Below are 27,502 nucleotides of genomic sequence, written 5' to 3'. Positions count from 1 at the left end.
AATGAACAAAATTTTTTCATTGTTTATGAAAATATTTAAACATAAATTATTGTCAATAATGAAAATAATTTTCATTGGATAATTATTTCAAGCGACACAAGTGATATTTTTAGGAAAATATTTTTTAAATTATTCATTTTCTGGAAAATAAATGAACTGCGAAACAAATGAAGCCTAAGTAATTTGTTTCCTTCTAGCAAAAAACACAAAGTAAATTTTTTCACTTTAAGTGGTCTTTTATACTCAAGTAAATATTCGGGAACCAATAATTGCCCGACGCACCACTTCATAAACCAACTTTTTCGACCAGTATCAGTAAATCAAGCATTTTCCTTAATTAAAATATGTATAGCAAGCAAAAGATTTTACAGGCAACATTTATCAACCCAAATTCACCCCTTATTCCAAAAGAAAAGGTAAACAAAACAAATTGCTAATATGCGTATATACATACCTAGATGGGATGAATCGTTCTCATGCTCGATGAGCCTCTCTTAAAACACGATCTTCATTATTCATACGGGTATAATAAGTGTTCGCCTCTCTCCTTCATTTGGTGCCCTCACGATCAGTTCAACATCATTATTCGAAGAAGCTTCTGTACTTCGAAAATGTGATGTCGAAACTGTCCTGCATCTATTTTTCTCCGAACAACCAAATAACCGGTGCTCTTGAAAGAAGTTGTCCGCAGTTTCCAAAAACTTGGACCAAAGGGAGCGATCCCTCGGACGAATAGCACTCGAAGAAGGCCAATGAGAATAGAAGAACAAAACCACATATATTAATACCGAAGATACTGAGACGATGCCACTGATGATGAAAAGACCTCCAAAGCTGTACACACTCAGGCTGAGATTGTCTGAAAAGATTGTAGCGTCTTGATCCTGGCACGAGCTTTGAGCTTGGAAGTATCTTCTTTCAATCGCGTCCATTTTCATTTTATCTTCAGTAACATTCAAGATTGCCCTTGAAATGTAGGAGACCAAAGGGGACCCCAATGGAAAGGCCTGATGAATAATTTATTCATGTTAGTTCATGGCTTTACCTTTGATGCATGATTGTGTACGTGCACGAACACGTCAGATGTGCATCGAGTGCATCTGGGTGCATGCACGCATGCTACGACACAGAGTGCGAGCTTGCGCGCATTTTGTAATAAATATGTTGTTTGTAAAATAGAAATTCAGCTTGAACTTTAAGAATTTTTCTGATATGGGCTATATTAATTGAGATTGAGATTTTCTGTTTTACGGAATTGGTATAATAAAGTAAGATATAAAAATTCTTAATTAGTCTAATATGGGACATGTTAGTATGGGTCGAGTAAAGCCTGGTCTGTGACAAGAGGGCCTATGGATGAAAACTCTATAAATAGTGTTCAAGTTTCCCCTCTAACTTGATGCACAGATAACCTCATATAAGGAGCAGTTACAGAACGCAATTGTGAAGGACAGTCTCATTGAGGCAGTGATATATAAGATAATAGAGTATTGACACTTAAATTTTGATTATCCATTTAGTGATTAATAGCACAAAATTTTAAGAATTAAAATTTTAAATCCTAAAATAAAAATATTTTTATTTAATTGCATAGCATATAGACATTAGGCTCAATACATTAATTGCACTAATTTAAATATTTTTCCTAATAAAAAAAATCGCTAAAAAATCGGATCGGGTCGAGTCGGGTTGGGTCGGGACGGGGTTGGATCGACCCAGCCCTCTCCTTTCTTTCACCGGCCCGGCCTCCCTTTATTTCTTTTTCCTTTCTCTCTCCCTGCTGGGTGCGGTCTAACCTGCTTTCTTCCTTTCCCACCGGCCCAACCAGCCCTCTCCTTTTCTCCAGCCGGTCTCCTTCCCTTTCCTCTCTTCCTTCTCTTCCTCCTTCCCCACGCAAAGTGCCAACGCTAGACAGCCAAGGAAACATAGGGCAAAAGAGATGTGGAGCACAAGGGGAGTAGGCGGCCGGCGACCAGTATAAAAGAGAGAGGGGGGTCGGTTCTGAAGAGAGAAAGGAGGGGAGCCAAAGGAGAGAAGGTGGTTCTTAGGAGGAAACAAAGAGGGCTGAGCTAAGAGAGACAAAGCGAGAGCAAGGGGGAGCATCGGTCGACACCTCGGCCACTCGCGAATCCCGTCAGACGGTCCCACCCCCTGACCGACGATCGTCGCTGCTGTACAGCAGGTAGGTCCTATTTTGGCTATGGCTTGCTCTGTTTAGAGCACACCAGGCCGGAGCTCGCGACCAACAGGCTCGCGTGAACTCCGGGCCCCGTCAACCCTTTGTTTGGTTGTCGTGTGTGTTGCTCATGGGTCGTCGTGAGTCTTGGCTTGTGTTTGAGTCTCAGTTGAGTAAAAAATCATTCGTTTTTTAAGCGCCCACCAAATGTTCGACAAAACGCCTAAGTGAGATCCGGTTTTGGGTCGTTTGTTTTGGCCAGTGTCGAGTTGCCCGCGCGTGTTGCGTTTCTTTCTTGGCGTCCCTAAAGTGTTTAGAGTTCCGGGTGTCGGCCGCCTAGCCGTGGGTGGTTAGTTCTTGGCTAAGTTTTGGGCCCGAGGTGGTCGAGCCGAGTTTTGGTTGACGTTTGTGCCTAGCCGGATGGTCAACCAGGTGGTGGTCGAGTCCTTTGCCAGAGCTGGTTGAGGCAACACCGCAGTGGTGTACTGCCTAGCCGAGCTGAAACAAGCCGGCCATCCCTGTATCGACTGCCTTCGTCAAGACCCCGCGGTATAGGGGAATACAGGAGAGTCAGTTGGATCTATAGGGGGTAGAGTCGGGTTGGGCGAGGAGCCTGACCCGGTTCCCTTTTCTCTCTTTTGGGACTGGGCTTTGTGCTTAGTTAGTATTAATTAAGTAGTGGGCTGGGCCTTTTCTTTTTTTAGTTTCCTTTTTGTTTTTTTTTAGCCATGCTGGATTAGGCTCCTTTACTGAGCCCAGTCACGCGTAGACCCAGGCCAGCGCGCCCGAGTCAGTCCCGACTCGGGTTGGATGTGGAGATCCGACCCGAATCAGTTTATTATAATATAAAATTACTATATTTATTATTTTAATATTAAAATATGAAAATTGGACTTTGGAATTGCCATTTCTTGCATATTTTGTGTGATTAAATGCCATGCTTAATTGTACGTCGGTTGATTTACACGTTCGAATTGCGTGTTTAACTCGACCTTGCATGTGGCTGATTAGAGGCATATTAGGCCTTTGTTTGCGCACTTCCCATGCATTGATTGTCATTTCCTTAGCTTAGTTAGGATTAAAACCCTAGGAATCACAATCTTTAGGAATACTGCGTAAATACCTTTAAATGTTGTTTGAACAGGATCAGGTACCGAAAGGGTATTGGTCATCTAACTTATATAACCAAGTCCAAGGATTCATTTGAATCTCTGGTTCATAGGAGTAAGGCGTTTCTCCAGTCGCCTTACTTGGGTTTCTAATTAACCTACCCTAAACTGATTAGTGGTGACTCCTAGATAAAATTAATTTGCATGTTAATAACTTGAACCTTAAGTCGCGAATTGATATGGGCTTGGAAGAGTCCAAGTTAAGTCCCTAGGTTTAAACTTAGCAATCCATCAGCCTCTTAATTGACCCTTGTCGGCCCACACGAAGGGTTGGTGCCATAAGGAGGTTGCGACATAGAAGAGAAGTACTGGTGCTCAAGATCGCTACTATTTCGCATTAAGAACTATGGATCCTAAATCAAGTGCGTAAATCTCTTTTTATCCACTATTGTGTTTTAGTTTTTTGGCTATGGAGATCTGGGGGTGCTACTTTTATGGCTTACATGTGCTATCAGAGCCGCCATAGTCTAGGGCTAGAATCTTCGAATTTGACCATTTTCGAAATTTTTGTCCGATGAAAATTTATTTTGATCACATAATCAGATATTTCTCGTCTAGACGAAAATTTTGATGGGTGCCATGCCTCCAGGGGATGCCATATGCGCGGCCACGCGCAACTGCAATGTCGGCATGTGGCAGCCACACGCAAGCGTCGTCTAGCACGTGCATTGGGCTGACGTCAGCGACTCGCGAAGCGAGTTGACCCGGGTGTGCCCGAGTGACCTGACCCGATCCAGGTTGATCGTTGACCGGACTGATCAACGGTTAGAGCAGTTAGATCAGTCGGATCGGTGTTCTAGGTCAAATTGGCAAGCCGAGCGTGCGCCACATGTGCTGCACACTCAAGCTACGCGTGAAGGCTCGTCCGAGCTCCATTTGGAGCGTCCTCAGTACTGGTGTTCCCGTATTGAGATGCTCTAGAATGTGCTATAGTCAGTTTACATGTTTGATTCTTTTAAGCATGTGAAAATTCCTATAGAACCCTATATACATGTATTTTTTAGGGTATTTTTGCGTATTTTCTTGTATTTCTCTATGGTTTCGGAAATATAGATGCTAGCTCACATGTATATCATCGCATACAGAATGTGTAGAGCGTGATTCATTGATAGCACAAATAATGTTAACAAGTATCAACGGATGGAATAATGTAATTAGCATGGCATGTGATTTTAGTAATAAATTGCCCCTGTCTTCAAGTCTAAAATTACATATATATGGTAAATGTGAGACATATTGTGTTATGACCACCAAAGTGGCACGCTTGATTGGGTTTGAGAAATATCAATCTCATGTTGTGGTGATATGTCTTTTATTCTATTGCATGGTCATACTCCTAAAGAAAGTGATTGTGTATTGGTTCATGGAGGGACATATGTACAACATATGGTTGAAGAGTGACTGATCCTAGTGGTTCATACACCCAAAAGTAGTGAATTCACTAAGGTTGGAATATATTTTTAGAGAGTATACAACTGCATGTCATGTATTTGCCCAAAGGTGATTATATGATGATGTATGTAACTCTCAAATGTGTACTTATATAATTTCAAGTTACACAGTACTCACATGATACTAATTATATACATTGCTTATTTTATCAGTCACCTCCCCGATAAATGACAACTCTATTATGAATAAGGTTCATACTGGTTCAAATTTTAAGAAATGAAAAGAGGATTTTATGTTTGGGATAGAGTTGGCGGATGTTCGTATTGCTTTTACTGAGGATAAGCCGGCAGATTTTATTGCCACCAATATGGAACCCCAGAAAGCACAATTTGCTGCTTGCGAAAAGAGTAATCCAATTTGCTTGTTATCAATGAAGCGGTCCATTTAGGAACACTTGAAGAGTGGTTTGCCAACGGAATGCGCTGCTAAACAGATGATAGAAGCATTAAAGGCTAAGAACTGTGTCTCATCTAATGTTTAGATTGAGACATATCTGGAAGGACTCTTCAATATGAGGTACTATGGTTCTAGTGGCGTTAGGGATAAGAAGAGTAAGAAGTCCAAAAATTATACTCATAAAGGAACTCATGAAACCATTGTTCATTTTGACTGTTTGAGTCCTAAGAAAGTATCCTTCAAGAGGGATGGTGACCGACATTTCTTTTATAAGAAGAAAGGTCATATAAAGAAAGAATGCGATAAATATAAAACTTGGTTGTCTAAGCATGAGTCTGCGAGTAATGATTCTTTGGCATTTATTTATGAATCCAACCTATCAGAAGCGCCATCCAATTCATGGTGGCTAGATAGCGGCGCAACAAGTCATGTTAAGTTTACCATACAAGGATTCATAAATAGTAGGAAGCCAAATTAGAATGAATCAAAACTCAATATGGGAAACAACAATAAAGTCTACGTCGAGTTCATGGGAGATGTCATTTTAATTCTAGATTATGATTTTAATTTGATGTTAAGAAACACATTTTATGTACCTTCCTTGAAATGAAACTTATTTTCCATATCATGTCTAGACATGTGTCGGTACTTTTTTTAAATAAGGAACAATTTTGTTTCTATGTTTTTTAATTAAGGTTAGGTGCTGCAATATGTCCAATAGATTGTACATATTGTGTTTAACTCCCAATGATATATACGTCACTTATAGTGATGAAAAAGTTGTTTCCAAAAGGCTTCTACTCAAGCAACATTTTTATGCGTTGTGGCATAAACGGCTTGGTCACATCTCTAGCGAAAGAGTGGAAAGGATGATAAAGGCCGATATCCTTCCTGCTCTTAAAAAGTGACCTAGAGACTTGTATAGATTGTTGTAGGGGTAAGATGACTAAGATAAAGAAGAAAACTGCAATCCATAGTTTCAACCTATTGGAGATCATTCACACTAATATTAATGGACCCTATATGAAAACCTTGTGTAAAATTTTTTATTTCATCACATTTATAGATGACTATTCCCGATATGGTTATTTGTACTTCATTAATGAAAAGTCCGAGTCTGTCAACAAGTTCAAGATTTTTCGAACTGAAGTTGAGTAGCAATTGAGAAAAGTCATAAAGGTTGTCAGATCTGACCGAGTTGATGAATATTATGGCAGGCATGGCAATGCTAGACAGCTTAAAGGGCAATTTGCCAAGTACTTGGAGGATTCTGGGATAGTAGCTTTGTTTACTATACTTGGGAGTTCTAAACAAAATGGAGTGACTGAAAGGCCCAATCACACCCTTGTGAACATGATGAGGAGTATGATCAGTATGACCAATTTACCTGGTTTTCTGTGGGGTGAAACTTTAAAAATAGCCCTATACATTCTTAATCGAGTTCCTACCAAAGTTATTCCATTAACTCCTTTTGAGTCATGAATTGGATGTAAACCTAGCTTGAACCATCTTAAGGTTTGGGGGTGCCCTGTAGAAGTGAGGTTATATAATCCAACATTGAGTAAGTTGGACTCCAGAATCACTCGGTGTTATCCATATCTTACCCAAATCATTCGAAGGGATATTAGTTTTATAATCTCAATGGAGGTACGAAAATTTTGGAATCACAAATTGCGAAATTTCTAGAGTTTAATGTGGCCGAAGAAGTAGCTGCTCACGGACAATTGAGGATAACAGTACAGTGGAGACCACTGTGTTTTTTTCTCTGCTGATACAGATGATTGTGGAGTCTCCTACACCACAGAGCTTGTTGAGGTCTAGGATCCTATTATTGAGGCATCTCCTAATGAAGTTCCCCAAGCCTCTTAGGTGCAGAATAAGGTTTTAGTAACTCCACTCAAGAGATCCATCAGGCAGAGATGATCAGTTATACCACTAGACTATATAGTTTATCTAGGAGAGCATGACTGCGGTATCGACTGTGTGGTTGATCCAGTGACTTATACATATTTTGTTTCTTGTCTTCAGTTAGATCTGTGGTTGGATGCAATGAAAGACGAGATACAATCTATGAAACATAGTGGTGTTTAGGAGCTTGCTGAATTGTCTAAAGGTTACAAGCCCATCGGCTACAAATGGGTGTATAAGATTAAAAAAGACTCCAAAAGAAAGATTGAGAAGTTTAAAGTCAGACTGATAGCCAAGGGTTTCACTAAGAGAGAAGTAGACTATAAAGCAACTTTTTCCCTAGTCTCTTCTAAGATTCCTTCATAGTAATCATGGCATTAGTAGCTCATTTTGATATGGAATTACACCAGATAGATGTTTAAACTGCCTTGTTGAATGGAGACCTTGATGATGAGGTCTATATGGTGCAACCCAAAGGCTTTGCAGCAGATGATTCAGGTAAGCTTGTGTGTAGATAGAAAAAGTCAATAGCAAATGATACTTGAAGTTTCATAGTGTTGTCACTTCATTCGGTTTTGTTGAGAACAAAGTAGATCAATGTATATACTACAAGGTCAGTGGGAGGAAATTTATTTTTTCCGTACTCTATATAGACGATATCTTGCTTGTGAGTAGTGACTTGGATTATTACATGAGACAAAGTGGATGTTGTCAAAGAATTTTGACATGAAAGACCTTGGTGATGCATCTTTTGTCCTTGGCATTGAGATCCATAGGGATCATTCTCGCCGTGTATTGAGTTTGTCTGAGAGGGCATATGTTGATCGTATTTTAGAAAGGCTTAGTATGTAGCATTGCAAGTTAGGAATTGCTTCTGTCATTAAGGGTGAATCGGATATTGAGAAAGCCCAATTGAAGGATGTACCTTATGCTGATGCAATTGGAAGTATCATGTATGCTCAAGTTTGAACTAGACCAAATATTGCTTTTGCAACAGGACCTCTAGGCAGATATCAGTCAAATCCAAGACACAATCACTGGGTTGCTGCCAAGAAGGTTTCGAGGTACTTAAAGAGAACTAGAGACTATATGCTGATCTACAGACATATTCAGGACCTGCGGCTAGTAAGGTATTTGGATATAGACTTTGCTAGCTATTAGGATGACATGAAGTTGATGACAGGATACATCTTTATGTTAGCATGAGGTTCAGTATCATGGAAAAGTGAGAAACAGAAATCTATATCATCCTCTACCATGCAAGCGGAGTTTGTAGCATGCTTTTCGATCACTACTCAGGTTATTTGGCTCTGGAACCTCATTAGAGAGTTGACCGTATTTGATTTTATGGATAGGCTCATACAGCTGTATTATGACAATAATTCTGCAGTTTTGTTTATCAACAACAACAGAGGTCTCAAGGGGTTTAAGCATATAGCGGTCAAGTTTTTTACCACAAAGATAACAATTGAGAATGATGATGTTGCAGTAAAGCATATTTCCAGAGATGACATGATTGCAGATCCACTAACTAAAGGTCTTCACCCGTGTGTGTTTGAACGACATGTCATTAGCATGGGCTTAGGAGCATCATGAGATACAACTATTTAGTGGGAGTTTAGTGGAAGCTGTTTTGTTTTTGCTTTAATAAAGTTTATATCTATGTTGGTTACATTTGTAACATTTTGATATGTATCAACCTTTTGGCATTCAATAAAGTGTTTATGAATGTATTGTTATTATGTTGAATACATATATCGAATGAAAATCTCAAGGTATTGTGTATACCCTGAATAAAGGCTATGAGCATTCAGTTATTAACCTTAAGGATTTGTCATGTTACACATAAAGTAAAGTTAACTATAAGGATAAGACATATGTGAGTTTGTTGACACATTAGGTTTTGTGACACTTAATGAGAGAGAATGTGGACTGACAATGGGGATGACACATAAGGTATCACTCTCTATGAGGTGTTATCCATTTGCCACACTACCATATTGAATCCATGTCAGTAGAGTTAAAAGCACTCGTGATCATGGAAGGCTTTGTGTGTATTTATGCAGTTACCGCCATGATTTGGTGTTTGGGACTTTATGAGATTGAATTGACTGTTAAGAATAATCTATAAACCAACATAAAGGTGTGCACATACGGCAAGGTTTAAATTAATATAGCTCAAATGGGAAAATGTAAGAGTTTTTCTGATATGGGCTACATTAATTGAGATTAAAATTTACCGTTTTATGGAATTGGTCTAATAAAGTAAAATGTAAATATTCTTAATTAGTCTAATATGGGACTGGCTAGTGTAGGTCGAGTAAAGCTCGGCCTGTGATGAGAGGGCTTATGATTGAAAACTGTATAAATAATGCTCAAGTCTCTCTTCTAACACTAATGCACAAATAACTTTATGTAAGGAGCAGTTATAGAACGCAGCCGTGAAGAGCAATCTCCTTGAGCCAGTGATACATAGGGTAATAGAGGAGAAGCTCTTGTGCTCGAGATTGTTGCTATGTATGTTAAGCCCCTGTGAAAGGGAGTCCCACATCACTTACGGGAAGCCAACCCACTCTGCATGTAACTTCCGGGGCTTCCCTCACCTCACAAGAGCTCTTTTGGGGATGAGAACCTTAGTTGGTATTAGAGCCAGGTACGGTGGATCCGAGTGTATGTTAAACCCTTGTGGAAGGGAGTCCCACATCGTTTGGGGGAAGCTAACCCACTCTGCATATAACCTCCGGATTTGCCCTCACCTCACAAGAGCTCTTTTGGGGACGAGAACCTTAGTAGATCCCAAATTAGGTGTGCAAAACCCTTTTTATCCATTATTGTGTTCTATTTTTTTTTTTTGGCTATTGAGATCTTAGGGTGCCGCTTTCGCGGCTTACACGAACTTCTTCTGCATCGACACTTGGCACACCCATTGCGAACAGCGTGTCTTCGGTCTCATTAGCTCTTTCAACATGTGTTTGACCTCATTTTCATCACATATACCAATGTAGGCATGCATATTGCATTTTTGTTATTTGTACCACGTTTTGCCCTCAAACATCTTATGTATGCCAATAACTTGAGACTTATTATAATTATAAATATTTTTATATTTTTATAATACTCATCATAAACATAATTGGGCAATGGTCAAACTAAAGAAAGCTTATGTTAAGTATGATTTGTTCATGGATAGACAAAAATAAACAATATGTTTGCTATCATACGAGATGCAGACATACTAAGGGTCCGTTTGTTTTGCGGAAAATGTGACGTTTTTTAAAAATATTTTCTAAGAAATCATTTTCCAAGAAAATGACATAATTTTCCGGTGTTCAGCTCAAATATGAAAAAAGAATTGGAAAATATTTTCTACCATTTGGTATGGAAAATCTAACTTGATTTTCCTCCAAGCACTACTTTTAATAATTTTTTTATTTTTCTATTTTTTAAAATCGATTTTTTTAATTTTTTTAATTTTCTCTTTTCTTTTATTTTTTTTTCCCTTCTTCTCTAATTGGTCACCAGTCACAGTGACGGCCGGTGACCAGCCATAGCGAGGCTCCACCACACCAGATTCGGCGAGCGTGCCAACCTCTAGCGAGGCCCGAGCCTAGCCGCCCTATGGCGACGCTTGAGTGTCATTGATTTGGCGAGCTCGAGCCTCGCTAGCCTTCGCTGTGGTCGGCCACCGGCTGAAGAAGAAGGAAAAAATAAAAAGGAAAAAAAAAGAAAATTTAAAAATTTTAAAAAAGAAAAATAAAAAAGAAAAATGAGAATTAAAAAAATTAAAATGAATGGTGAAAGAAGGAGGAGGGAAAATGATTTCATCTTTTTGAAAAGAGGAAATCATTTTTCCCACTTTTGAAGGTTTGTTTTCCATTAATAGAAAATGTTTTCCTTGACTTGTTTATTAACCGAACGCCGTAAAATCCGAAAAATATTTTCCTAAAAGTTATTTTCCGCGAAATGAACGGAGTCTAAGGCTCCGTTCGTTTGGCGGAAAATATTCTTCCGGAAAATATTTTCCGGGTTTTCCGGTGTTCGGGGGGCGGAAAACGTTTTCCGTGGAAAAATATTTTCCTTCCCCCCTTCACAAAATAGCCTAAGTCTATGGAAAATGACTTCCGCTTCTTCAAAAGCGGAAATCATTTTCCGGAGCTTCTTCTTCTTCTTCTTCACTAAGGTCGCCGGCCACCACCGCCTCCAGTCGCCGGCCGCCGCCGCCGCCGCCGGTCGCCGGCCGCCCGCCCGCCCGCCGCCGCCCGCCGGTCGCCGCGCCGCCGCGCCGCGCCGCCGCCGGTCGCCGTCCGCCGCCCATGCCAACGGTCGCCGGCCGCCCGCCGCACGCCGCTGCCGTATCCGCCGCCCATACCGATCGCCGCCGCCGCCCCCGCCGCCGCCGCCGTCGCCGGCCGCCGCCCGCCGCCGGTCGCCGGCCGCCGCCGCCGCCCGATCGCCGGCCGCCCGCCGCCGCCCGCCGGTGGTCGCCGCCCGCCGCCGGCGGCCGGTCGCCGGCCGCCGCCGGTCGCCGGCCGCCCCGCCGCCGCCAATGAAAAATATTTTCCGAAACCTTTTCATATCGGTCGCCGAACACCGGAAAATTATGTTCCGGGAAAACATTTTCCAGGAAAATGACTTCCGGAAAAATATTTTCCAAAAGGAGAATATTTTCTGCCAAACGAACGGAGCCTAAATCTCTTGAACTCATCTATGTAACTCATGAGCCCACAATTGTCCTTTAGTGTCTAAGACATCCATTTTTTTGCATAACTATTCTCGAGATATATCATGAAAAACAAATAATCCAAAAAATTGAAAAATGCTTATCTTGAATATAATTTGTTTGCGTGTCCGTGTTCCAAAGATCTGTTACGAACTACAAATAATGAAAAAACTGAAAAAGCTTATATTGACTGCAATTTATTTGTGGTAAGTTAAAAATGGATAGTGAGAGATCCATTGTCATGCAAAGTGAAGGTGTCTTAAGTATATAACACGTGAATCCACTGTGAATTTAGACAAATCACATTGAAGTGAATATTTTACTTTTGCTATTTCGGAGACCTATTATGAGACATTGTTTTTCTTTTTTTTTTGTCAGAACCTATTATGAGACATAAATAGTCCTAAAATCCAAAAACAAAAAAGGCTTATGTTTCTTTTGTTTGGTCGGGAAAAAGCTTTTACAATTTATTTGTGATAAGCTGAAAATGAAAAATAATAGATCTATTTTCATGCAAGGTGCATATATATTAACCCCGTCCATGCACAGGTTAGCTCTGTGTGCTAGAGAGAGAGAGAGAGAGAGAGAGAGAGAGAGAGAGAGAGACTTACAAAGCCAAACCCGTCGGTTTTATAGGTTGGTCCTACCATTTTGTACTCGTTGCAGTATCTGGCAAGGAACAGTTTTATGAAGGGCAATTCATCAAAGATTGCCGCGACTCCTCCGTTTTTGCTTCCCTTGGATAGTGCCTCGTGGAATTCCTCCAGCGAACCATAAGGAACCAAGCTGGACTCATTGAAATTGAGCTGTCTCACCAGAAATCCTCTCACGAAAGATCCTTTCTGATATCCGACGGAAAGCTGATTCGTTAACAAGTCTTGCACGTCCACAAACTTCGGCGTTAAACGTTGCACGGTTAAAAATGAAGTTAAACTTGCAGTGTAACTCTGAGTCAGGATAAGCACCACAAATACCCATACAGTAAGCACAAGCCTTGTCAAATTGTTTGCAATCTTCTCTCCTACATAAATAAAAGTCGTAGTAAATTGCTAACAAAAGACCGAGCTAGAACAACAAAAGTAGAGTAAAATATGGAAGCCGTTACCATCGAGAAGACCACGAAGAAAATCATAATAACAAACAAGGCACAATAGTTTTGAAAGGACTTACTATGAGCAAACACCAATGTGGAGAAGGAAAACCAGAGTATTAAACCGATTTGTTGACTACGACAACCCCTAAATTCTTCATTTGTACGATGTTCGAGTAGCCAAACGACGAACCCAGTAGAAATTAAGGCCAAACCGGTCGTTAGCCAGAGATTCCAACTCAATGGTTTTAAGAAGATCCACATGTTCCTCCGCTCATCATCCTTAATGGCAACTATCATTGCTACACCAGATTCTGAATAGGGAAGTGTAAAATCCACGTAGGACAAGCGATTTGCAACGATAGTCGTGTCTCCCACAACCGCCTCGAATTTCTGCATCATCATGTCATCATGAACTTCAATATACATGGGTAATTCACTTTTATCATGAAGATCATCATGTCATGCATAAATACAAGCCCGGTATACCAATGACAGTGCATATTTATGTTTGAGCGAACTACTTCTCTGAAAGGAAATTTCAACGTCTAAGGTATAAAAGCTCAAACAAGATTCAGAAATAATGCACTTAATAATGAGGACTATCATGTATTCTTTTTTTTTTTCACCTAGTCATCTGTCAAGAAAAAGTGGGGTAAAATTCGAAGATAGAGCATTGACTAACCTGAAGTTTAATTTGGTACAGCATATCATCATAGGTTCCTGCACTTTGCCTGCTCTTATTCACGTAAGGAACGTACTGGTAAGGAATAGCGAAAGGCAATGCATCCAATACTGCAAGAAACATGTCGTGGACAAATCCCGAGTAGCTGGGCACGCCCGTCTGCGGATCCCATTCGATTTTGAAGAACTCGCTAAAGCCGTCTTTCTTTGGAACCCCAATCCTTAGTTTCTGTCCTGATATCGGTATCACCCAACCTTTCGGTGGCTTTAATGTAACTCCTGGCCAAGTAGGGGGCTTCAAAGCTTCGGCTGAAGCAGTGTACTCTTCCTTCGTTGACGGGTTCAATTCGGGTGAAAGTCCTCGTGCCGAAGTCCAATATCCAATAATTTCCTCCCTCTGTCCTACAACATTAAATATTTCGAATGCAATCGGCTGAAGTTCGCCGTTAGGCAAGTTAAATTTTCCGCCGACGCCTTGAAATTTGATGCTTAGAATTTTGTGGAGCAATTTCGGGCCCATCTCCGAAATCCCAATAGACAAAAAGTCGAGATTGTTTCTGCTCATATTCGGCTTTAAATATCTAGACTTTGCAGGCTCCCATACCATCTCTCCTGCTAACGCTAATGCTGAAACGGTGTCATATGCCCATAAGCCAAAGAGACTGAGATTAGTAATCTCGTTGCGTGAATATAACTCGAGGTATTGCTTTTTCCATCTCTCTTCGAAATTTCCACGGGACTCCGATGGTGGTACAAATGGCCTAACACCCAGCACACCTTGCATCGAGTCCAATGCCTTAGAGCTGACAGGGTCTAGTAAAGACGACAAACCATCGGTGACAATCCACGCAAACTCCTCACTCATCAGTCCCGAATTATTCGCAAGAACAAAGAACCTAGACCCAATCAAAGCAGTCATATGAACAAGAAACACTCTTGTTTGCATCACCAACAACTTATTGAGCTCTTTTACGATGTCAATATCTTCCGGAGATGGAGGAATAACGCTTCTATAAGAGATCCGAGCATCGACCTCTTGTAACGCGTCAACAAGGTATGGGACCAAGCCATTGCCATAGTCAGTATCTTCATAAACAAGAGCTATTTTCCTCCAACCATAAGCTTGAACGACAGCCGCTAAAGAACCAACTTGTGAACTGTCACTATAGGCTGTCCGAACGAAATAATGGCTTTTTGTGGGAGAAAGGGATGGGCTTGTCGCTGAGAAGGATATGATCGGGACTTGAGCTTTTACTCCTAAGTCGATTACAAATTTGGCTTGTGAGGACCATTGTGGGCCCAGGATTGCATGGACTTCTTCGTTCTCCATCAAGTCCAAAACTGTAAACACGATGTATTTGATAGGAGTGAGTAAGATGGACCGCCCAAATCAGGATCGGACCGGACCGACCGGTTTAGTCCGGTTCTCGGGAATATCGGTCCAGTTCTCGGTTCCTAAAGGTGGAACCGGTTTCCGAGCTGTCCGATTCCCGGTTCTAGGGTGGGAATCGGACCGGACCAGACCGATTGGATCAGACCGATAAATATATATTTTTCTAATTTTTTCATATATATAATATATAATATATATAATATTTAATATTGGTCCCATTGGAATCGGACTGCACAGAGTCCGGTCCGATCCACGGTCCCAAGACTAGCCGGTCCAGTCTCTGGTCCTAGAAACTGGGAACCGGTCCTCCCGGTCCGGTTCCCGATTCTTGGGTTGAACCGGATCGGATCAGGGACCGCTCACTCCTAGTATTTAATGAAAAAAATGATCTACCAAAAAAAGTGGGATTGCATGGACACACACTCTCTCTCCTCGAACGCAGTGCTCAACATCAGGTCGAGCCCTCCAGATCTGGAGGTTTGATCTCCATGGCCGTGGAGCCTCTAGGTCTCCAAGCGACGGCTCCCTCCATGGCAGCGAGCATTGATATGAGACCAAGATCGTGACAACCATGGAGGAGCCCCACAATCGACGGCAAGAGAAGAGGGAAAAAGGCAAAGAATAAAGCTAGAGAGAGATAGAGAACAGAGGGGAGAGACAGAGAGGAGAGGGAAGAGACAAACCTCGATTCTAGCGGTAAAGCACCGAAGGTGATTACAGGCCCGGCAGGCCGGGTTTCTGGCAAAATATAAGCTCGACCGCCGGAAATTGCCCAGAATTGAAGTTCGAGCATTTTAGCCAGAACCGAACCGGATCAGGCCAATTCAGTTCAGCCTGGGCTAGGCCCGAAGTTTCACATAATTTTTTAAACGCATATGTTGGTATCGTATACGCCCAATTTCCGAACTTTTACCATCTCTCAAAAAATACTTTCAAAAAAAAATAAGACCCGATTCTTTTTCTATATAGAAAAGTTTAGCATTTTGTTTGGACTCATTCACACTTGCAGTGTTTCATTCCTTCTCTGAAGAAAGATTTTCCCTCTGTTCATCTCTCTCTTGGCTCCATGATTAGGAGAAGAAGAAGCAATCAGAAAAGAAATAGCGGTGGAAAAATCAACGAGAAAAACACTATATCTAAAAAAAAAAGCCTCAATCTGAAAAGGACGAGGTCGAGTTGCTGTGAGAGGTGCTAGGTTGTAGTCTTAGTCACCACTCCTTGAGTTGCTGCACTGGTTCTGTACTCATTGAGTCCTTGCTTGGTCGGAGCAGATTCTCTCCTTACATTGCACCATAACAACCATGCTACTAATACTATAAATATTAGAAGCCCCATCAGAACCTAATGAGAATTCATTGAACTATGTAGATTGATCCTTCCTAGCCAAATTTTTGGTCTATTCTAGGTTAATAACTCACTCTAAGAAACGCTTCATCGTATGTGTATTAATATTGTGGATCAGACAAGGAAAAAGCAAATACTAATTGCTTGATGACAAGTATTTGAAGTCCTGAAGAATCGAGATTCATTGGTAATATTGTTTGAGATTGTGAATAATCTAATTCATGAGCATGAGCCCAATATGTCTGACACAAGTGACATATATTTACCTGCCGATGCCGCATCGACGACGTCGTCCTCTGGATATCTGAATTGAAGCGACAATCGGGTACGATAATGAGGGTGCACACCATAGAAATCAGAGAGCGCCATGGATGTACAACTCATCACCACCTTCCCGATGGTTGAGTTCCTGCTGTAAACTAGCCCGACTCGAATCATTTCCTTTGCTGGGTTCTCTTTGATTACACTAGAGGTTTCGATAGCAGAGGCCAGGTGAAGGCAACACAATAGTGCAAGACTCAAGTAGCTTATCTGCCCCTCCATATCCTGTGTGTCTTGGTTGTGTTTGCCTATTGCTTCCCTTGTTGACTCCCGACTACTTTTACATTGATTTTCTTTGGTTTCCATAGGATTCGATTGTCCGATATATACACATTGACTGATTCTATAGGGAAGTATTGGTCCTACGTTATATTAAAACTTTGTGGATTCATAGGAAAAGTCGTAGGTGTGGAGAGTCATTGTCTTCTCCTTACATATATTTAATGCTTTGGTCCCACCTATTCGCAATAACCCAAAAAGACCCACATGACCGTAACACATGTTTTTACTTTTTACTAGGATCCGCACGTTTCGCATCTATTGTCATGTGGCATCAAAGAAAACAATCATAGGAGAAACAAAAAAGAGGAGGTGATAGGTCCGTCACTCTCGTTGGTGAGATATCCTATGTGTACTGCGGATGAGCAAGACCCTCCATACTCTCTGTCTCTTGGTTGTGTTTGCCTATTGCTTCCCTTGTTGACTCCCAACTACTTATACATTGATTTTCTTTGGTTTCCATAGGATTCGATTGTCTGATGTATACACATTGATTTTTTTTTTTTTTAGTCGAAATAGAGATATCATTTCATTAAACCCGGGCCCACCTACAAGAGTAAGGGGCATCAAAACACAGAATTTCTCAAAGAGGGGAAGGGGGGTTACAAACCCAGTTTCGGGAGAGGGTCTTACACCTGAAGGCCTTTACAACCCAGTCTGCTAATCTATTTGAATCACGAGTGCAAAGGACCAATTCTAAACTCTCAAAAAAGCTAAGAGTTGGGATGTTGAGCCAATTATCTCTGATTTTTATACACATTGATTGATTCTATAGGGAAGTACTGGTCCTACGTTATATTAAAACTTTGTAGATTCATAGGAAAAGTCGTAGGTGTGAAGAGTCATTGTCTTTGTCCTTGCATATATTTAGTGCTTTGGTCCCACCTATTCGCAATAACCCAAAAAGACCCACATGATCGTAACACACGTTATTACTTTTTACTAGGATCTGCACGTTTCACGTCTATTGTCATGTGGCATCAAAGAAAACAACCGTAGGAGAAACAAAAAGGAGAAGGTGATTGGTCCGTCACTCTCGTTGGTGAGGGGAAAATTACCAAAAAAGTCCTAAACCTTTTGCATTAGTGCCAATTTAGTCATAAACCTTTTTTTGGTGCTAATTCAGTCCTAAACCTTTTGCATTGGTGTCAATTTAGTCCTAAACCTTTTAAATTGATGTCAATTTAGTCCTAAACCTTTTATTTTTGTGCCAATTTAGTCCTTCCGATCAATTTTGATCGGGTTGCCAACGTGGATGCCTGTCGGCCGGCGGCCAGTCACCGGCGTCGACGTGGCGCTGACGTGGATAATTTTAATAATATTTTAATATTTTTTGAATTTTTATTTTTATTTTTCCTTTTTTTCTTTTTTTCCACTTTTTTTTTGGTCCCCCCTCCTTCCTCTGGCCGGTCGTCGGCCACCGGCCGACGGGCGTCCACATCGGCAAATTCCGGTCAAAATTGACCGAAAAGACTCAATTGGCACAAAAACAAAAGGTTTAGGATTGAATTGGCACCAATTTAAAAGGTTTAAGACTTAATTGGCACCAAAAAAAGGTTTAGGACTAAATTGGCACCAATGCAAAAGGTTTAGGACTGAATTGGTACCAAAAAAAGATTTAGGACTAAATTGGAACTAATTCAAAAGGTTTAGGACTTTTTTGGCACTTTTCCCCATTGGTGAGATATCCTGTGTCTACTGCGGATGAGCAATACCTAAGTATAAGGTGTTTACGACTCGATTCAAAGGCATTTTTCGAAAGATTTTGTTAACGAATGTATTTATGCACTCGTGAAATACCCATTTAAGGAAAGCATACAATTTATGATGTATTATCTTTTTCTTGTTCTGTGTAATCAATGGATTAGAACTCAAAGCATTTCCTTTTGAAGTTGTTTCTCTAGAATTTGCCAAACAAGCTATCAGCCCTTTCCAAGATGGACTTCCTAATTGAAAGGAGCTTGTAGTGTTAAGGTACATATGTGAGGGTGTTAGGCCAAAGAATATGATTTAATGTGAATCAAATAATATACCCTAATTGGTCTTAACTCATTGGCTGAAACTTTTGAATAAATGTGGGTGAAGTTATTGGGCATTTGCTATGAATCTCAACAAATTGTATCAAAACTTATGGTTTGGATGGATTGGGCCTACATTTATGAAACAAAGTGTGATGAACATGTCAAAGAAGGAATTCGAATGTTACTCCTTAAGTGAGGTGTTAAATGATGTCCCCCGACTTCCTGCTAAACTTAGTTGGGTTAAGGAGAGTAAGGTAGAATCTTAAGAGCAGATGTTAATCCTCTCACCAACCATCTCCCAAAAACTTGGCCAGGTCAAGGTGGAGATTTGAGAGATAATGTTCAAGTCAAATGACACTTGGATTCAAGGGGTGCGGGCCTAACACAGGTGGCTCACAGGTGAGGGGAGATTTGTTAAGGTGCACGTGTGAGGGTGTTACGCAAGAGAAGTCCCACATTGAGGATATAGTATAATGCAAAATTAATGTTACTTGACCAATAATTCATTGACTGAAACTTTTGAATGGGGTCAAACTAGATACATTGACGAGCTCATTTTTGAAGTCCCTCTCGAGGATCTCCTTGGGAAAAGATATCGGGCTTCTGCCGTGTGCCCCAACGTTGTTTGCAAATATAGAAACACCATAGTCCTTGTGCTATTAATCATCGGGTTACGGTCTATAGAGGAATATAATTAGACTTAAGGATAACTCGGTGCTAAAACCCAAGAACACAAGCTCAAATCAAACTCACAAGACCGAGAGTTTGGTAAAATAAAATAAAAAACGAAATGAAAACTTGGATTAGATAAGCTGAATCTCACAATTTGGATAAAATAATATTCTCTCCTAAAACGTCCTTTTTATAGTTATCAGTCTCTAGAATCTCACTTCCTTGTTCTAAGACTTGTTGCACACATTCTAGTCTTGTTTCCAAAGTTTTGGACGCACCCCATGTTGAGAATGATGTTCGCTAACAGTATCATCCAAAGGGGGTGAATAGGTGATATCACTAGTGACAGGTATTACCCAACCCTTTGGTGGTCTCCATAAACGTCCCGGCCAAATTGGGGCTTAGACATCCCTAAGGGCTGTGCATTTCACATTGGGATAATCTAGAGTCAGTTTCAACTCTCCTGATAACCCTTCTTTTGGGGTCCAACAGCCAAAACATTGAAGATTTCAAATGCAGAGGGTTGCGATTGTCCCTTGACCAAATGAAAGTCCCCACTAAGACCTTGGATACTGATGTTACGAGTTCCTCATGAAGCTATGCCGAGAGCAGTTCCATTCATCCTAGGATATAAGTAACCTGATTTTGTGGGCACCCAAGCCATCTCAGCCGCCTCGGCTAGCGCCCAAATTGTGTCGACCGCCCATTAGCCAAAGAGGTTCAGATGTCTATCACTAACGCGCAAGCGTGACTTGTCAGGAGTGTGGTGATCGTTCCATTTCCGATTGCCGGGTACATAAGGCCTTACACTGAGCACGCCCTCCATCGGAACCACGGCCTCAGAGCCAACTGGGTCGAGCAATGATGATAACCCGTCGATCATGATCTAAGCATACTCATTCATCATTTCGGCTTTCCACACTGTCAGAAAGAACCCCAGTCCTAGAGAAGCCGCCACGTGAAAAAGAAAGAGCCTAGTTTTCATTTTAACCAACTTGGTGAGCTCCATCAAGATATCAACCCCTTGGGTGGAAGGGCGTATGACGCTCCTGTAAGGCACCGTGAGTTACGAAAGCAGACCATTGCCATGGTTGGTATCTTCGGGGATAAGGCCTATTTCTTTCGAACCATAAGCGTCAACCAGGGCCGTGATCGCTTTCACTTGCGAACTGTCATCATAAGCGGGTCCCATTGAAGAAATTATTCCGAGCAGGAGAAACGGATGGACTAGTCGCTGCACAAGAGATTATGGGAACTAGAGCTTTGACTCCTAGCTCGAAAATGAACTTGGCTTGCGAGGACCACTGGAATCCGATATCACATGGACCTCTTCGTTTTTCACAATGACCAAGCGTAAGTTCCATGCATGTTATACCAATAGCCTTCGAACTATTAATCGATCAATGTTATAGACAATCCAATTGTATAACATCATAAAAATAAGTAACAACTACGATCTCCTAGAATTATATCTCTAGCAACATAAACATACGTGATTCTATACATAAAGAAACCTAAAATAGTATATCTCTAGCAACATAAACATACGTGATTCTATACATAAAGAAACCTAAAATAAACTACGTACACCTATCATATATTGAAAGTTTTAAAGTTTCCTAAACATATGCATGTTCAAGTCATTGAAAAACTGAAAATAAAGAGAAGAAATGCAATATCATGGATTTGCTCTGAGGTACGGCTTTCAAATACTTAAATACTTGTAAAAATGAAAATTTTCCGTATAAATGACAAATCTAATAATACTATAAAAATATGAACTTTTTGCATTTCAATTATGTTAACACTTTTATTAATAACTGAAAATCTTTTTATATGCCTCGTAGCTACCATCGATTATGCAGCTTGATATCAAAGGCAGTATGGCCGGCAGTTGGCGAGGTCTTCTTCAGCTGAGACCTGCTCTAAATTGGGCCATCTCTAGCTCAAGGTACTGATGCAAAGAGATATATGCCAAACTCAGACATGTGGGACCGATTGTGGAGTGGTGTACCATAATTTGGACCAGCGATACAAACATAATTTTATTAGTTGACTTGTTTGCAAGGATAAATTGACAGCAAAAATCGTATCACGATAGTTGCCTTTAGTTGATATCAATTGTAATTTATGTATGAGTGGTATAGAAGATAGAACCCATTTATTCTTCCGGTGCAATTGGATTGAAAATACATGGCATTATCCTCGCATAACATGGGATTCGGCGCTCTTTAGGAGGTTGGACTGATGAACTTCAAATGGATGATTAGAGCTACTAAGGGCAAAGACTTGGCGGCGATGCTCCTCAAGGTATCTTTCTTTGCAACATATTGCATTTGGATAGAGTGCAACTACAGACGTTTTCAAAACAAGTCAATTGATATCCACATTATTTTGGCTAAGGTGCGTAGAATCGCAAGAGGTAGAGCTTCACTCTACCAAAAATTTTTACCTTCCCTAGCAAACGTTGTATAGGCTACTATGTGAAGGCTTCCTATCTCCATTTTCTCACATTATTAGTTCTATTTATAATGGTGGGGGATGCCCCTAAAATTCTATGCTTCATCTGATTAATGAAACTTACATTTGGACCAAAAAAACAGAGAGAGGACTGGTTACTAATATGGGATTAGAGTATAAAGTATGCAATGTATACCACATGCATAATTATCTGGAATATTTTGCTACATGTAGTAGTTTTATCAAAATGAATAACATTGGTATTACTAGTGTTATTAATATTAGTAATACTATTATAGGATATATATATGTGTGTGTGTGTGTGTGTGTGTGTGTGTGTGTGTGTGTGTGAATTTGGTTTAATAAACGATATAAGGCACAACTTTCTACTTATCTAGGAGACCTAGTACAGGAGCTTGTATATGCTCATCAACAAGAAAATTTCATCTCATCTCACATCATAAACACAAGTAAAGTGAAAGCTTGAAAATTATTTTCCTAATTGTGAACACTCGGCTTCTTATTTGGAGTGCATTTGGCATGCATCAACCAATCTTGATAGACACTTTACACATGAATTGATGTAATAATAACTATAATAATATGGGTTCTTTTTACGTGCACCGCTAGTGTTAAAATTATTTTTATAAATTCACCGTTGGATTGATGACATGCAGATGAATTTAGTTATTCAAGTATTTCCAAATACACATGTCACCCATGCAACGACGGATGTGTAAAGAGTTCTTGCAAGTTACAATGGTCCTAATAAACATCCTCATAATAATATGTTATTCTTTGATCCCATTAAAAGAAACAAATGACATAAAAAATATCATATTGAATAATTTGACAAATAATACTTTGTTAACCAAACAACATTACAAAGATTATTGTAATTTTAATCCATTGATACAATAAAAAAGAATTTTATTAAGATTATCCTAAAACCATCATAAAAATTGAGTTTTGCAAACTAGTCAAATTTTAATTGTGAAATATATTAAGAGTTTTCAAATTCAAAATAATATAGACAAAATATCAATTACTTAATACGTGTTACAATCGCCAATATAATTTGGTTCCATTTAAGGGGAAAGAAAAAATGGCTAATTACATTTAGCATGCTAAATCATATCTAAAAGTAATAAGGTCCATGTTAAATTAGTTTGAATCACGGTAATCAACATAAACAATTCTATAGTACTAACTACAATTATGTGTCAATTTGTTATGAGGTATGATATGTGTTGATTAAATGATTATTTGAAATAAGTCAAGTGTTTCAAAAACTGTTTTTTCATAGCTTTGGATACCAAAAAAGTGCCCAGTGAATATGCTGGAAGCTGGTTGACCATAATTAATAAGTTGATCGCATATTCAAGATGAGAAATGTAAAGAAAGTTGCCTAACCGATCATTTTGATTGTCGTGACCTTCTCAGAGGTGAACCACCAAGGGAAAGCCAATGGATCATTAGGCAAACACTTAACGCGGACACTTCCAAACCCATACCATTCTTAACTTTAGGGTTTTAATTTAATCATTTAAACATGCAAATTACTCATTTAGGAGTCGACTAGATATCCAAGTAAAATGCAGGAGTACATTTTACTTTTGCGAACCAGAAATTCAGGAATATGGGGACTTGATTACGCTAGATAAATCTAACGCTCTTTCAAAACCTTTTCTCTTTATTTCAAAAATACTTTTTCAAGCAGCCTTTGTCAATTTTAATCCTAAACCTCTAATATGTGAGAAGTGGTCATGCAAGTACGCAAACAAGCATTTAACGATCAAATATCAAAGTAATAAGTAAATTGCTAGAGAAGGGGCAAAAACTTCAATGCATTAAGCAAAGAAAAAGCGAGGTCTATTATCATCCAAAGGACAAAGTATTCTGCAAGATGTTAACTAAAAAAAGAAAACGATGATGCACGACCTAAACATGATTTTCAAATGTGATTATGCAATTCTAACTAATTCTTTTTTGGGGTTTTCTTGTTTAAAATAAACATGGCTTGATTTTTTTTTTTTTTGGTATGAAACAAGAGATAATTTAAATGTTATGAGATCTAACTTCATTAATGGACTAGAATGAAATCTAAGCCACATGTAAACTATGTTATCATTTAAATGCAATGCAAAACCTATGTGTAATTCTAATGACATGAAATAGGATCAATTATGAATGACCCTCTTATTTAACTATGAGTGAGATTTTGTTGTGTTTGCATTTTAGAGAAATAAAAGACTAAACTCTATGACACCAACATGACCTAATGACTTTTATTAAAAGATGACCTAACAATGCAATCTAATTATTTTTGGTATTTTCTTTAAAAGTTAAATTAGGAAACTACCTAAAGTATATTCTGACCTTCCAACCCAAAAAAAAAAGTATATGATGACCTAATTTAAATTGGAAAATAATTTATGTTAAATCCTATTCTAAATTAGGTAATATCCTAATTATTACATGTTTATTAGAATATGCAATTATGAATTAGGAAATTAAGATGAATGCAATCTATCCTAAATGTAAGGCAAATTTTTTTTGTATTTTTGTAATAGGAGTGTTCCTAAATTAATGATATATAGCATAGAAGCTTCACATAATCAAATATTCACCACGACCAAACCAGGAAACAAATTCAAATGGGGTCTCAAAGATTGAAACCCCAATCATCATAAATATGTGCGATTCGAAAGAGGAAATTTTCTATTTGGGAAACACCTAAAATCTCAAATTAGGAAATCAAATATTCGAATTGAGTTTGGTTTAGGAAATTACCTAATTTGAAAATTCGATTTCCACAATGACCAGCAACAAAGAAATTTGACAAGAACCGGCAAAAATTACGAGCACGGCGACGATGGAGCTCGGGTGTCACGCCCCAAATCCCATTGAGCGCACGACCCCCTCTACTGGTCGATTAAAGCGACATCCCAGGGTATCGCTGACCTCACTTAACATGATCAGAGATTTTGAACGATCAGTGGAAACCACAAATTACCCGGACAATTAAAACTGGGGAAATCAGGGAGAATATACATACTCATTTCTGGCTATCAAACTTACACAATATTCACAATTTACATCCGCCATATACATCTGCACACCGTACTATAAAACCACCGATATTCAAAAAGATCGATGACCTGGATATTCTATCGCCCAAAATTGATACCCCTCAAAAACCTACTATCAACCCCTACATCTAGCCCCTACGCCCCTTTTGCTCGGCGTCCACTCTGAATCTGATTCCTCGTCCTCTGAATCTGAATTCCCTTGAACAGACTGTTCCTCCGAGGATTCCGGCTCGGCCTCAATCTCAATCGGGTGATTTATGTCGCCCAACTCCGCTGGGGCCTCTACCTGTTCCTCCGATTTGGTCTCCTCATCAGACCCGTACTCTGGTATAAACTCAGGGTCATTCCACTGTTCGTACGGGAGTATATACTCCGGTTCTTCCTCAGGCTCTGCAAATTCAGCAGGCTCATTCTCGGGTTTCGCCTCGGGTTTCTCCTCTTCTGGTCCCTCCTCTGGGATCGGCTCAAGATCCACATCCATCGGATCGTTTCCCGCTAAAGACCCTTCCTGCTCCGGCTCGTTCTCAGCCCCTGAAGATTCCTGTGCTGCAGGCGCTGGATGCAGTCCAGATTGCGCCATACTAGTTTCCACACTAGTCAATTCGCCGTCAGGAGGGGGTACGGCAGTCGGGTCCCAGTCCCCAACTAAATCAAAAGGGACGTCAAATCCTCGGACGGGCCCAAACTCATCTACCCCATCTCGGAAGAACCAGGCGGTGTAAATATGGGGCTCCCACAAAGGTAATCCTACGTCTACAAAAACTGTAGTAGTGTGCTTAATCCAGGGCATATTATCAGCCATAGGAAACTCTAAAACTTCCTGTTCGGTGTGCACCGGTACTCCAAAATGCTCATGTGGTGGCGGGGGATTCATTGTTCCTGCCGGGGTTCTGAAATGTTTGGTTGAAATAACCGTGAGACTACATCTTAGTAAGTACACCCCTAAACCCCACCTAGGCTATCACGTACCTCCAGACAATCACAAAACACAATCACACACAATCATTACTTAGCAGGCATATCAATTATGTTTACCTGGGCCTATCCTGCGTGCAACCTGCACGTTAGTCATAATCACACCATATGCAATCACATGCATGATTAAATCACATTTCACGCATTCCCGCTTGTCTTATCACATTCTTTTCCACATCTCTCGCCAGTGACCCGCGTTACAGTATACGCCTCAGGTTCACTGCGATCAATTTATCACAACACTACGGGGCCCGCGTTACAGTACACGCCTCAGGCCATGTCTTTCGCCCGCGTTACAGTACACACCTCAGGACGGCACAGTTCCCACGATTGCACATGTCACACCACATTCACTTTCTTGCTCATACACATTGTAACATCCTGAATTTCAACCTATTTCCGGAATCAATGAAATAGATGTTATTTCTCATTTCATTTTAGTAAGTCTCGCCCGGAACTGATCATTCTCGGGATACTAACCTTTAGGGAATGTCTACCTAGGGAAATGTACGTGGACCTAAGAACTCGATCATGAGTCGACCTTCGGTGACGATCGAGGTCGCCATGACTCGAATAACCCTAGGTCGATACGCGTAATCCCTAAACAGCCGCCCGTTAGTGAGAGACCCTAAAATTGAGATTGGGCGATTTTGATCATGAAATTGAATCCGGACTTGGATGTCGATTTTCGGGGTCGTGCACGACTATTTTTACGAGGATGACGTCATTTTAGTGTGGCCAATGATATTTGGGGTTGGTATGGTCGAAAAATGGAAATTCGGCCCGGGACTGAAAAATTACGATTTTGCCCCTAGGCCTATTTTTGGGTATTCCGAATTTTGGGGATTTTGGAAATTAAATTTGGGGATTAATTGTTGATAAATATCAGTCCCAAAATATAGGACCAAAATGCCCTTGGATATTTTGGCTTAGGAGAATATTGGCCAAGTAAGGAGGGGCAAAATTGGAATTTGGAAAGTTTGGTCAAATTTGATTATTTAAGTCAAGAAACCTTCTCTCTCTCCTCATTCCTCTCACTCTCCCTCCACGGCAGCCCCTCCCCCTCACTGAACCAGCTTCCTTCCCCATCCTCTCCCCCATACCGATTTCCCCTTCCCCCTCTCTCGGCCGCGTGGACGCCGATCACCGCCGGGAGACCGTTGTCGCTGCCGTGTGCTGCCGTGAGCCACCGGCCAGCCGTTCCACCTTCCCGCTCTAGCCGAGTTAGTCTAGAGTTCGGGTAAGTCGCGATCTAATCCCTATTTAGGATGTCGGGTATTTTCGGACTCGTTCGGATATGGTTTAGAGGATTTAGAGGTTGATTAAGGTGTCGATAATGGTTTTTGGTGG

General features: G+C 40.4%; 1 protein-coding gene across 2 annotated transcripts; it reads right to left on the bottom strand.

The window, feature by feature from the left end:
• Positions 1-327: 327 nt before the first annotated feature.
• On the bottom strand, positions 328-16,966 carry LOC115679506 (glutamate receptor 2.8-like). Of its 2 annotated transcripts, XM_056310812.1 has the most exons (6): positions 16,599-16,966; positions 13,597-14,936; positions 12,992-13,304; positions 12,433-12,842; positions 8,027-8,146; positions 932-1,007 (listed from the first exon to the last, which is right to left on the bottom strand). In XM_056310812.1, exons 1-5 carry the CDS (start codon positions 16,957-16,959, stop codon positions 8,072-8,074), a joined length of 2,499 nt encoding a protein of 832 aa, XP_056166787.1. In that variant the 5' UTR covers positions 16,960-16,966; the 3' UTR covers positions 932-1,007; positions 8,027-8,071. The 2 variants fall into 2 exon arrangements, with proteins under 2 accessions (XP_030458967.2, XP_056166787.1); XM_030603107.2 differs by lacking the exon at positions 8,027-8,146 and having other exon boundaries at positions 328-1,007; positions 16,599-16,963.
• Between the last annotated feature and the right edge of the window lie 10,536 nt (positions 16,967-27,502).

Source organism: Syzygium oleosum, unplaced genomic scaffold (genome assembly GCF_021117445.2).
Source record: "Syzygium oleosum isolate NSW1041296 unplaced genomic scaffold, Sole_v2.1 Sole_v2.04, whole genome shotgun sequence".
NCBI classification, from domain to species: Eukaryota; Viridiplantae; Streptophyta; class Magnoliopsida; order Myrtales; family Myrtaceae; genus Syzygium; species Syzygium oleosum.
Note: the sequence above shows the minus strand (reverse complement) of the source record. Positions and strands in the feature narration are given on the sequence as shown.